At 39.2% G+C, this 12,363-nt stretch overlaps 1 protein-coding gene across 2 annotated transcripts in view; it reads right to left on the reverse strand.

Annotated features, from left to right (window-relative positions):
• odad2 (outer dynein arm docking complex subunit 2) overlaps nucleotides 1-12,363 on the reverse strand; it is a 52,645-nt gene that overhangs the window by 24,447 nt on the left and 15,835 nt on the right. For both annotated transcript variants that reach the window (XM_061666457.1, XM_061666458.1), the window contains 5 exons: nucleotides 8,850-8,996; nucleotides 6,830-7,039; nucleotides 5,409-5,642; nucleotides 5,214-5,324; nucleotides 4,223-4,377 (listed from right to left, as the gene is read on the reverse strand). In XM_061666457.1, coding sequence (XP_061522441.1) covers nucleotides 4,223-4,377; nucleotides 5,214-5,324; nucleotides 5,409-5,642; nucleotides 6,830-7,039; nucleotides 8,850-8,996 — 857 coding nt within the window. The remainder of the gene's footprint in view (nucleotides 1-4,222; nucleotides 4,378-5,213; nucleotides 5,325-5,408; nucleotides 5,643-6,829; nucleotides 7,040-8,849; nucleotides 8,997-12,363) is intronic.

Here is a 12,363-nt window from a genome sequence, read left to right on the forward strand (position 1 = left end):
TTTTAATTGTCTTATGCAGCTGCATAAATCACAGGTTGAAAAGTGCAGAAAGCTAAATTAACTATGTACTCTTTTCAGATGTCAAGCCAAGCAAAGATCTTTTTTTCTGTGCAACAGCCACATTGTCATATTGTGTGACTTGTATTATAGCAAAGACAGTGCTGTTTTTTAAGTGCTTGCTTTAAATATGGGTTGATTCAAGCTGGGTTTCTTCGGAAAATGAAAGTGGCATGTATTGTTTTCAGGAGTGTTGTATGGTTTTCAGGAGTGAAATCGGGGATGATCAAATGACTGCCAGATGTAGTAGTTCAGTACTTGGGTTTTGGAGTCAGAGGATGTGGATTCAAGTTCCGCTATGAATAAAAATGTTAAAATGGCAACAAGTTGTTGAAGGGATACTAGTGTGCGTGCTGGCTACTGTCATGGTTCCCTTGAGCAGGGCATTGTCTCCGCCGATCCAGCTCAAAGTTGTGTAACACTCTTTGCACACCTCTTTCACTCTGAAGCTCTCGTTGCATTCCCGCATGTCTGATCTGGTTCTATGTGTGGTATGCAACCAAAAGTATACGTCAGAGTGGGAGTTGAATTTCCCCTTGAGGAACACGAATACATACATTTGTATAATAAATTCCAAAGATTTGTAATTCTAAAAAAAAAAAAAAAAAACTATAAAATATTTTATGGTGAGGTATATGTGATACTCTTCCTGTTAATGTAATTTGCACCTTATTGAGTGTTAAACAAAAGTGTTAACTTTTAACACTACATGCCAGTGTTAAGTAAATTCAACTACTAAAAGCGTTGTTCTTACTCTGTCACAGTGTTACCTGTTTGACAGTTTCATCTTATTTTAACTCTATCTAAATTGGACCGATATAGTCCTAATTAACATATAGTGTTAACATATAGTGTTCATTTAACTCCCTAGGAGTTGAATTAACACTTCTGAATTTGCTGTGTCGAGGTTTGGAGATGATGTATTGGAAGATAAAGGTAACTGTGTTTCTTGCTTTATTAATAATGGTACTTATCCTCAAATATGCAAAATGCCTCTTTCTCTTCTTTAATGCCACACATATTTAGCATTTTTGTACATTATTTTGTGACATGATGGTGTTATTAAGAGGTGGATTAGGTCACTTATAGCGCAGGTCCCAAACTCACCACCTGCCACTTAAACTGTATTTGCAATCGCGATGTTTCTTTAACCAATCTGATTTTAAATTCATCACTCGAAGGCCAGCGAGCTGGTCCTCAATGATGTCGCATTTTTCCGCCCTCTTGATTGGTTGTTCAGAGCAAAACTTGTTCCAGCCAACCTGAACAAGTAAAACAGGTCTGTTTAATAATAAGCATGCATCACTGTGAGTATGATGATGTATCGAGACCACAGTATCCTGAAGACCCATATTTAAATAGGTTCTTCTTATGTACATGCACCACCCTGCACCCATAGGGTGGCATTTCCACTAGAGATTACTGGCTCGGCTCAGCTCTTCTCAAAATAGTACAGTGGTAAACTACACAAACCACATTGCATTGATCGCATCGGTCGGAACAAGACATTAACAAACTCCTTAGATAAGGAGGAGGACAAGCTAATTGTTTTTGAGGAGACTACGGGAAGTACCGGTAAGAAAGTGCTACAACAAAGTGGAGACTTTCAGTATAATACTGCTAAGGCACACAGCAACAGGGTAAGCTAATGCTAAGTATGTCTGTTTTTGTAATTTCTTTCCTCCAAACCAATACCTGATTTTGCTCGTTGAAAAGTGTCAAAAGCTGTGTCAGGGTGGGAGGACAGGAAAATCCGTAGTGAATTTTTTATGTCGTCCAGTTGACAAGCATCATAAGCAATATAATAAGTTTTTAACGTTTTTGCTGGGTTATCAACAGCGTGGACAATCAATGTCCTTTGAGAAACAATTTAGACACCCAGCATTACTGTTCGGCGAAACCTGGCAGCCATAATTTTCCATTGGAGGGGCTCTTCGCTCACTCTTTTGTTAACACTTTTACACGTCCATAACACCTCTGTGTACACACTGACTGGGTCACATATTGATGCATTCATAACTCTGCACTAAATAAAGTTCCATTGTTTCCACACATCACTGGCAGAGGACTTTTCCCAAACTACATAAAATCTTGGCCCACATTGCCCGTGCTTTGGAAGGTTCATTGAAAATCATAAGCTTATGGTAGACAATATTGTCTTAAAATAAACACTTTGATGAAACAATCAGACAAAATGGCTAACACATGCTTCCTCTTGTTTTAAGTGGGAGTCCCCCGGACAAGTACATTGTCCAGACCGAGGAGAACATCAGTGATGTAAAAAAATGTTGACGACCAAGGTCTGTTTCCCTGGAGCATGCACTTAACAAAAGAAGAGCAGAAAAAACAATATATCTGCCTTTTATTTTTGCTGTTGCAAAACACACTCCAAAATTACTTAAGTTCAGCCTTGCCACTATTAAGAGACTTTCCCTTTTGACAGTAATGGCTTGGTCACTTCAGTCCATGGAGCTCTTGCCTGACCTTGACATTTAAAGAAATTCAAATAGGCCAGGGAGTTTAAAAAAAAAAAAAAAAAGGAAAACGAAAAAAAAACCTAAAAATATTTGCTTTGCACCATGCTGACTTCCTTGTGAAGAGTTGACCACATCTGACCCTTCATTCACACCCAAGTATCCACAAGAGCTACAAAATGAGAGGTCGATTCATATTTGGCTGCTGCGGCACCATCATTAAGATAACTTGGTGACAGATGTGATTTAGTCTGAGGGCAACCAGACAGCGTTGCGTTTGTACACTTAAGTGTGACTAAATAAGCTCTACAAGTGATGCAGGGTGCAAATTGATTTATTGTATTCCTGTTGCTGCTATCAATGGTACATATGTACTATTTTGAAAAGCAAGAACAGATGGCATTTGGCCTGTACTGGCTCATATTAATCAAGGCTTGTGCAGTTAACTTGTTTTGGATCTGAATCCAAGTTGTGGTCAGAGCATTTGTTTCCCACTTATTCGGGAAGTGTTTTGTTAAATGATTGTGGAGCAACACTCAATTATAAATATTACCATCAACAGCTTCAATATCAATGCCATGTTTTTTTGAGAAAAGCCAGTAAAAATAGCATGAAACATTTTGTGATGTATCTGCTTCTGTAAAGCAAGCTTTGCTTAACTCGTGGCAGCATACACTCAGCTACACTGGGGGAAGACTTAAATTAGACTTTAAATGCAGGATATCATTCTGTCACGTATGATATATGAAGTGCAGAAAGATGCATTTAAGAGCGACTCAGCCTTTTTTTTCTCGAATCTATAAATTCCTGTCTGCCATTTGAACTATTCACTCGGGAGGAAGGAAAGGTATTCTCAGATAATCTCACCTCAAAAAGCATCCAATGTCCTGTTATTTTACAAAATTGTTAGTGCTTAGGCAAAGTCTTTCAACTACTTACTTTCACCATTTAATGGATAAGTGTTATATAGACTGTATATATTGAATTAAACAAGACAGTAAAACCTCAACATTCAAAAGCCCAAAAGGTCCTTCAATTTGGAAACTGGACAAAAATCAGAGGGAAAAACCAACAATTTTTAAAGCAATTCTAAAAACTCTGAGGTGAAGCTGGGACATTGTGTAAGATCAGCTGTGAGTCTTTCTTATGTGACCTATCACAGAAGGGTACAGGTGACAGCAAAGAGGGAAGGTACAGTAAGGGAACCAGTTTTGGAACTGACATTTTTTTTGTAATTTAATCGTGGCTGCTCAGTACAAAATGTCTAAAACCCGTATTAATAATAAAACTGCTGATATTAGCTAGGCAAACCGTTTTATGAATGTTCCATGCTGCTAGCCTCTAATTTTAGAGGAATTGCATATTGTGCCCATCACGATTATCTCACTGTGCCCACTTTTGTTGCATGTCAACAGTTTGTATCATTTTTGCAATGCTGTCATATTTAGGCAGCCTGCTGGTGCAAATTATGTTCGAGTCACGGCGCTAAAGACCAGAGAACATTTAACGAAGCAAATTACATCATCCAGACACGATAGTAAAGATATCATCATGCTAGTGGAAACACTGACAACATCTAGCCCCCTATAAAAGTTAAATGCCATGAGATGATGACAATAACGCATGTTGTGTGTGTATGCGTGTGTGTATAGTGGGAGAAAATAAGGGTGTCCCTTCTGTCTTAAGCTTACACATCCAGGTTCTCCGGGCTGAGGGAACACTTCCAGATGGCTCCAGTGGCGGCAGCCATGAGCTCTTTGTTTTCCCTTTTGCCCAGAAGTGAAACCAGGGCCTGCAGACCTTTGTGCTCATTCACTAAGGTGCGGGTCTGCTTGTTTTCTGCACACTGCAATCAATAACAAAGGCACATTCAGTTGATATTTAAGTGGCAAACAAAGGGGTTGGAGACATTTTTAGAGTCAGGGTGCTGAGATACAAGGGTGAGAGATTATTATCAGTTTGGTTTGATAGGAAAAAAATACAGTACATCATAAACTAAAACTCATAACAGATTTTCATGAAATCATAATATCACTTTTGGAGTCACAATGTTACACTAGCTCAGGGTGTAGTCTGCTTTTCGGTGTGTAGTCAGCTCGGGTAGGCCTCACCTACCCGCAACCCTCAACAGGATAAGCGATATAGAAATGGATCAATATCCCTACTCAAAAGAATGCAAACGGTTAACTGAACAGATGTGGCTTTATTTGTTCTTTTGTTAAGAAATTGTATATTATCTTTTTGCCATTTCAGTTCCACTGGAAGCATACCATACTAAAGCTTATGATTAGTGTTACAGAGTTAGGCTTGTTGTTTAGGTAGACGAATATTGTGTTTTTAATAGAAGATTTTATTTTGCACCAGGATTCAACTGGCTATTAGGACAGAAATATATATATATTTTTTTGGCTTCGATGTAAAGGCCATTCATTGCCATCTAAATCAGTGCATGAGCTTGCATGGAGACAGATCAAGAAATGTCACTAGAAAGGAAAACTTCTTATACAAAGAAGACACTTATTTTACTCAATGTACAGCATTTATCAAGCTAAACTATTAATATTAGATGTGCCTTTCAGCTGAATCTCTCAAGTTCAATATGGTACTCATTTTTAATGGTTCCACAAATATGCAACAAAGACTGTTCCAATGTTTATTAGAACACATGGATTAAAAAGTTACCTTGAAGATGACATTGGCACAATGTATTCGTAGTTCATCGTTGTCGTTGCTGAGGTTTTGGACCAAATATTTGATCAGGCCCTCAGTTTGAATCGCATTCTTGCAACTTTCCTGTGATGTCAAAACAATTAATGGACCACAAAAAAATCATCGTGATGACAATATACTTTAAGTCTGAAGATAATTTGTTTTCACCTCGTCGGCACAGTTCTGGAGGATGCCCACCGCAGGTATGAGCATGTTCATCTGTGGAGACTTGAGCAAGCGTCCCAGTAGAGGGATGCCGCCAGCCTTATGGATGGCCTCTTTGTTTTTGGGACTCCTGCTGCAGCTCCAGAGTGCTAAAACCCCAAAGCGGGCTACCTCGACATCCTTCTCCTGCTTTGCATCCACATTCACTAAATCAGGGGCACAGTCAAGCAGCTTCACCTGATCAGAGACAAAATACAAGAAACAGACATATGGATGGAGCTAACATACACATAAAACAGGCTGATGACACATCTGAGCTGAAATGAATTACATTGCTACTTGGTGGTACAGTGGAAAATTGCCCAGAGGGACTGATGTAAGATCTAATTCATGACTATCATTCAGCTTAAATCTATAGTTCCTAATGAGACAGAGCAGGCAAGGCTATCACTGTCCGGTTCAAAGGTGGTCTCGCACCATAGCGTGAAATTAATCTACTCTTTAGAGTGACTCGCACATTAGAACATCTGATTTTGGGTCTGAGGAAAATATACAATGGTGTAGAGCCTTTAATCAGAGGGCGCTCTGTCAACAAACATGAATGCAGGTCATCGGATGAAGGGGGGGGCATTCTATCTGATTAGCTTCAGCACCCAATCTGGTGTTTGTAAAAGACTGGGTGCAGAAAGGACGGGTAAACCACTATCCTTTTATTATAAATGCATGAAGAGGGCATGAATGGGTTCCTCATATATTGTGCAGTGTTGTTTTGTATTTAAAATACACAAATACCATAGAAATTACTGAATGGATGTCAATTGTAAACTTTTTTTCCCCATCTTCGTTTCCTTTGACATACATCCATCCATCCATTTTCTACACAGCTTCTCCTCACTAGGGTCGCAGGCCTGCTAGAGCCTCTCCCAGCTAACTGCAGGCAGGAGGCGGGGTACACCCTGAACTGGTCACCAGCAAATCGCAGGGCACATTTGAACAACCACTCACACTCACATTCACACCGACGGACAATTTAGAGTCTTCAATTAACCTTCTGTGCATGTTTTTGGAATGTGGGAGGAAACCGGATTACCCGGAGAAAACCCACGCAGCTGCGGGGAGCACATGCAAACTCTAAATAGGCGAGGCCGGATTTGAACCCAGGTCCTCAAAACTGTGAGCTGGATGTGCTAACCGTGGCCACCGTGCCGCCTTTCCTTGACAGATTTTAAAAAATAAAAATAAAAGTCTTAATTTCCAGTCAGTTTCATTTACCAAGGTGCTGACAAAAGATCTGGGTTCGGCCCTCCTGTATGTATGCGACTCAGGTATATGTTACATTCAGAGAACAAATTCCTCTCTAAATTGTATGTTGCACATATACATTAATGTACCATGACCTATACCTTTGTTTGACAAATACTTACCAGTTTACTAATACCGTTGTATTTTCTAACAGTTCTCCTTGCCCTGCGGAAGCTGGTCAGATTAGCAATGGTCTCAGCAGCTAAGGCCTTCACGTCTTTGTTTCGTGAATCCAGGACATTAACGATGCTTCGCAAGCCTCCGTTGTCAACGATGGCCCGGCGGGTTTGGGCATTGTGGCTGATCTCTCTGAGGATTCGCAGAGATCCAAGCTAATCAAATCATAAAAAAAGTGTTTGTTTGATGGAAAAAATAAAAGTAATTTAAGAAGTACTGACATTTGCAGAAGACAATACTGGAGGATAATTGTTAGGCCATGAGTTTAAGGCAAGGCACTGTACCAAGCACTTTGGTGTCTGTATAGATACAACCCCAATTCCAATGAAGTTGGGACGTTGTGTTAAACATAAATAAAAACAGAATACAATGATTTGCAAATCATGTTCAACTTATATTTAATTGAATACACTACAAAGACAATATATTTAATGTTCAAACAGATACACTTTATTGTTTTTAGTAAATAATCATTAATTTAGAATGTTATGGCTGCAAAGCGGGGACAGGTGGCAAAAAAGACTGAGAAAGTCTGCTCATGCTCATCAAACACCTGTTTGCAACATCCCACAGGTGAACAGGCTAATTGGGAACAGGTGGGTGCCATGATGGGGTATAAAAGGAGCTTCCCTGAATTGCTCAGTCATTCACAAGCAAAGATGGGGCGAGGTTCACCTCTTTGTGAACAAGTGCGTGAGAAAATAGTCGAACAGTTAAAGAACAATGTTCCGCAATGTACAATTACAAGGAATTTAGGGATTTCATCATCTACGGTCCATAATATCATCAAAAGGTTCAGAGAATCTGGAGAAATCACTGCATGTAAGCGGCAAGGTCGAAAACCAATATTGAATGCCCGTGACTTTCGATAACTCAGGCGGCACTGCATCAAAAACCAACATCAATGTGTAGAGGATATCACCACATGGGCTCAAGAACACTGCAGAAAACCAATGTCAGTAAATACAGTTCGGCACTACATCCATAAGTGCAACTTAAAACTCTACTATGCAAAGCAAAAGCCATTTATCAACAACACCCAGAAACACCGCCAGTTTCTCTGGGCCCGAGCTCATCTGAGATGGACTGATGCAAAGTGGAAAAGTGTTCTGTGGTCCGACGAGTCCACATTTCAAATTGTTTTTGGAAATGATGGACCCTGTGTCCTTGGGGCAAAGAGGAAAAGAACCATCCGGACTGTTATGGACGCAAGGTTCCAAAGCCAGCATCTGTGATGGTATGGGGCTGTGTTAGTGCCAACTTACTCATCTGTGAAGGCACCATTAATGTTGAAAGGTATATACAGGTTTTGGAGAAACATATGCTGCCATCCAAGCAACGTCATTTTCATGGACGCCCCTGCTTATTTCAGCAAGTCAATGCCAAACCACATTCTGCACGTGTTACAACAGCGTGGCTTCATAGTAAAAGAGTGCGTGTACTAGACTGGCCTGCCTGCAGTCCAGACCTGTCTCCCATTGAAAATGTGTGGCGCATTATGAACCGTAAAATATGACAACGGAGACCCCGGACTGTTGAACAGCTGAAGCTGTACATCAAGCAAGAATGCGAAAGAATTCCACCTACAAAGCTTCAACAATTAGTGTCCTCAGTTCCCAAACGTTTATTGAATGTTGTTAAATGAAAATGTGATGTAAAACAGTGGTAAACATGACCCTGTCCCAGCTTTTTTGGAATGTGTTGTAGCCATAAAATTCTAAATTAATGATTATTTACTAAAAACAATAAAGTTGATCAGTTTAAACATTAAATATCTTGTCTTGGTAGTGTATTCAATTAAATCTAGGTTGAACATGATTTGCAAATCATTGTATTCTGTTTTTATTTGTTTAACACAACGTCCCAACTTCATTGGAATTGGGGTTGTAATACAAATTGGCACACAAGGTTGGCCCTGATCTTGTCTGCACGCCATCTAAATAGAGCCTTGACAAAATGACTCACTTGGAGATTGACTTCGTCCAAATGTAGAATGTTAGTTAGGACTTTCAGGCCACCTGAATCCTGGATGGCCAGATGATACGTCTCTTGCATCAGGTCATAGTCCATCAAGGCGTACAGAGTCAGCAAAGTGGCTGTCTGGTCGCCTGCCTGGAATTATAATTCCGATCAGTACTGATCAGTCAAAATCTGTGTCCCAAGTCATAGCCCTTTCGGTGGGTTTATAGAGGTAAACAGATGCATCTGCAAAGGCCCTGTCAACCCTTGTTGAATTCAACGGTCGAGTCTTTGGGGAGAGTTCCAGGTTGAGTCACAATGCCACCGTTACATAATAATGCTAGGTGGCTATATGTTTTCACAGAAATGTCATGTTCCTAGATGCATAAAATATTTGGTAGTGAAAGTTAACTTACATTTTTTTCCTCCAAATTTAAATATAGAGACCACTGTCTGTCTTGCACAATGTTATATGACCTCATCGGCCTTCACATACTGTAGTCTTCGGAAGGATGCAACCTCTGCATTTGGACATAGCTGAACTTAAAAACAAAAGGAACACATTACCATCAAGTAACAATCCCAAGGAAAAGGAACTTAGTTGGTCGTTTGTTTGCCTTTAGAGAAATACTCCCATCCTCAACTTCACTCTCTAGTATCCCCCATAACAACCCCAGCTAAGATGTTTTAATACCACAGCCTGGTCGCTATTTAGCTTTGTGGTGGGAGCTGATGGAAATAAATTATTTGCAAACACTGGGCTGTGCTCCGACTCTAGTGCCAAGACCAGAAGCCATTAGGTACTGCTCCAAGAAAAAAAGAACACTATTAGCATTCAACCCCCCAAAACTAATGTGGATCTGGCATTTCAAATGATAAATATGTTTTGACAGTTTCTAAACACACTCATTTATTTTAAACTTGTACCCCAGCAAACAGCAATGTTGTAACTGAAACGTAACTAAGTGAAAAGTGGACGAAGAGGGGAACAGGAGCTCTTTTCTTCAAAGTGATGGTAGATTCAAATAAAACAATCCAGGATTTAAAATAGAACATGTGTGGTTAAATTCTATGAGACAATCAACTATTTGGCATGTTCCAGATTTACAGCTTTTTTTATGTTCTCCGCAGACATAAAATCTTATTGTGGATGGACAGTGAGCGTGCCATGCCATATGCCACTTAAAACTTTGGTCTATGGTTAGTGCTTGGGGATGGTGAAACTACTGCCCTGACATGCAGAATTTGTGTTTTTATGTCATCATTCACAAACCAAAAACACGTTTCAGATGTATTTTTAGTAGGATCAAGCCTGCTTATGTCCTTCCACAAGTCCTTATTTGTAGTTGTACAGTATGTATGTTGAAACAAGAGTGAAAAAATGTAGATCCCTACAATAAATAATAATAAATTAGAACCTTATTTTATAGGGCATGAACATTTCCAAGAGTAAAATGTTCATTACTTCAAATGTGCAATCTGGAGCTGCAATTTTGTTTGACTTTTGACAGTGCGTACACGAAACCAAAATTGTTTGTATGCTGAGGAAGCACTGCCTGCTACAGGAGCTGTTTGAAGTAGTTATATACAGCAGTCATTGAATCAGTCCTGTGTTTATCCATCAGTCTTGGTCTGGTGCTGCTACAAAGAAGCACAAAATCTAACTACATTGGATATTTAGGATTTCCTAAAGGATCATTGGTACCCTACCCCCTCTTGAGGACTTGCATGCTACAAGAACTACAGGCAGACATTCTCTTGGACTCACCCCACCCCTGACACCACATTTTCCAGCTCCTTCCCTCTGGTAGGTGCTATCCAACAATGCAAACTAAAACCAGCAGACATTACAATGGCTACTTTCCTCTTGCCATTTCGCTCTTAAAAACTTGACTCATAATTTCATAGTAACACTGCCAATTTTGTACATCTCTTAAGGGCCATTATTACTATATCCTTGTAGCTCCAACACTGCATCATTTGCACAACTGTTGTTGATCTGTATTACCACACTACTGGTACACTTTATATTGCTTTATGACTTTTCTGCACAATTTGCCTTTATTGTTTATCAGGCAGCCTGAATCCAGTTCCCATTCAGTGACTGCATAAATGTGAGTGTGAAAGGTTGTCCGTCTCTATATGTACCCTGTGATTGACTGGTGACGAGGCCAGAGCAAGGTCACCTGAAGTCAGCTGGAATAGGTTCTATCCCCATGACCCTCAACAGGGTAAGCGGTATAAAAAAAATTGATGGATGGACAAAACCGTGTCCACTGTGTCTCATGAACTGATCTTTTGTTCTTTTACAGTATGTCATAGGTTACATTACTGCAAAGCAACTGAAAACACAAAAACAAAAATCAGTCCTCTTGGGATGTTTAAATTATTACAGTCAAACCAAATGGTAGTGTTTGAACATCAACATTTAAATATTGAACGGGGGATAGGCATTTGACTGAAGTGTATGAATTTAAAAATGTAACGTATAAAAGTACTTTTATACAAGTGGTATGATTTCTAAGAAACATACTACATTTTTGTTTTAACAATGACCTGAAAATATTTTTTAAAAATAGTTTGTAAGTTGCAGTGAAGGGAGACTGTGAATGTTCTAAACTGCCAGTCTGCTGAGTAGAAAAATGATGAGTTCATCCGGATGTCGCTCAATTTCCCATCGGTGCTCTTTTGAATTAACTGCGCCTCTGGTTGGCTGCATGCAAGTTGTGCAGTACAGAATACAGTGTTATCCCTCAATTACTTCAAGACATCAATTACTTCAAAACATGATTAATCACTAATGAATTCCATGCAATAAACATTACTCATCCCTTATAGTGACAGTAGAACAACTCATGTTGATCGCATGATGCAGTGTGATTAATCATAATACAAACTCACATTAAAACAGTATATTGTATTTGGTGTATCGTATTTAAATGCTTCTGATAGCTCCAGTGGCGTACAAAGACAGCAAAAGACATTCGCACTCCGCTGGATAGCCAGCTAAATCAGATGAAATGCAGTGACTAATGAATAGCACTAGCACAATTGGGTATCACTGAAACAAAAAAAAACATTGTAAATTTGTTGCATGTAAAGGACTGCAGAATGAACAATGACAAAATAGAACTACATTTTTAGGATTATTGGCTAAACAGGCAAACCAAACTAACTGGTGTGCTGCTAAGTTTAGTAAGTATTATTAATGTAATACTGTACTTTTTTACATTGTTTCTATGATCATACTTTCATTATTTTATTAGGTCCACTACGTTGACTACAACATTAGGTACACTTCCAAAATCTATTGGGTTGTAATAAATTGATACTGTCATTCAAATTCAGAAAACTGAAAAATGTTTCCCCTTTGTTCAATTAATGTGGATCTACGATGATGGATTAATGTAAAACAGCCTTTGTAGCTTTCTGCATTAAATCTTGAAATATTTCTTCAAATTATTGTTTTTTTTCCCCCCTCATAAAACAAATACCAATAGACTTATACATGGTCATTACT

The sequence above is a fragment of the Phycodurus eques genome, chromosome 21, assembly GCF_024500275.1.
Source record: "Phycodurus eques isolate BA_2022a chromosome 21, UOR_Pequ_1.1, whole genome shotgun sequence".
In the NCBI taxonomy this organism is placed as follows: Eukaryota; Metazoa; Chordata; class Actinopteri; order Syngnathiformes; family Syngnathidae; genus Phycodurus; species Phycodurus eques.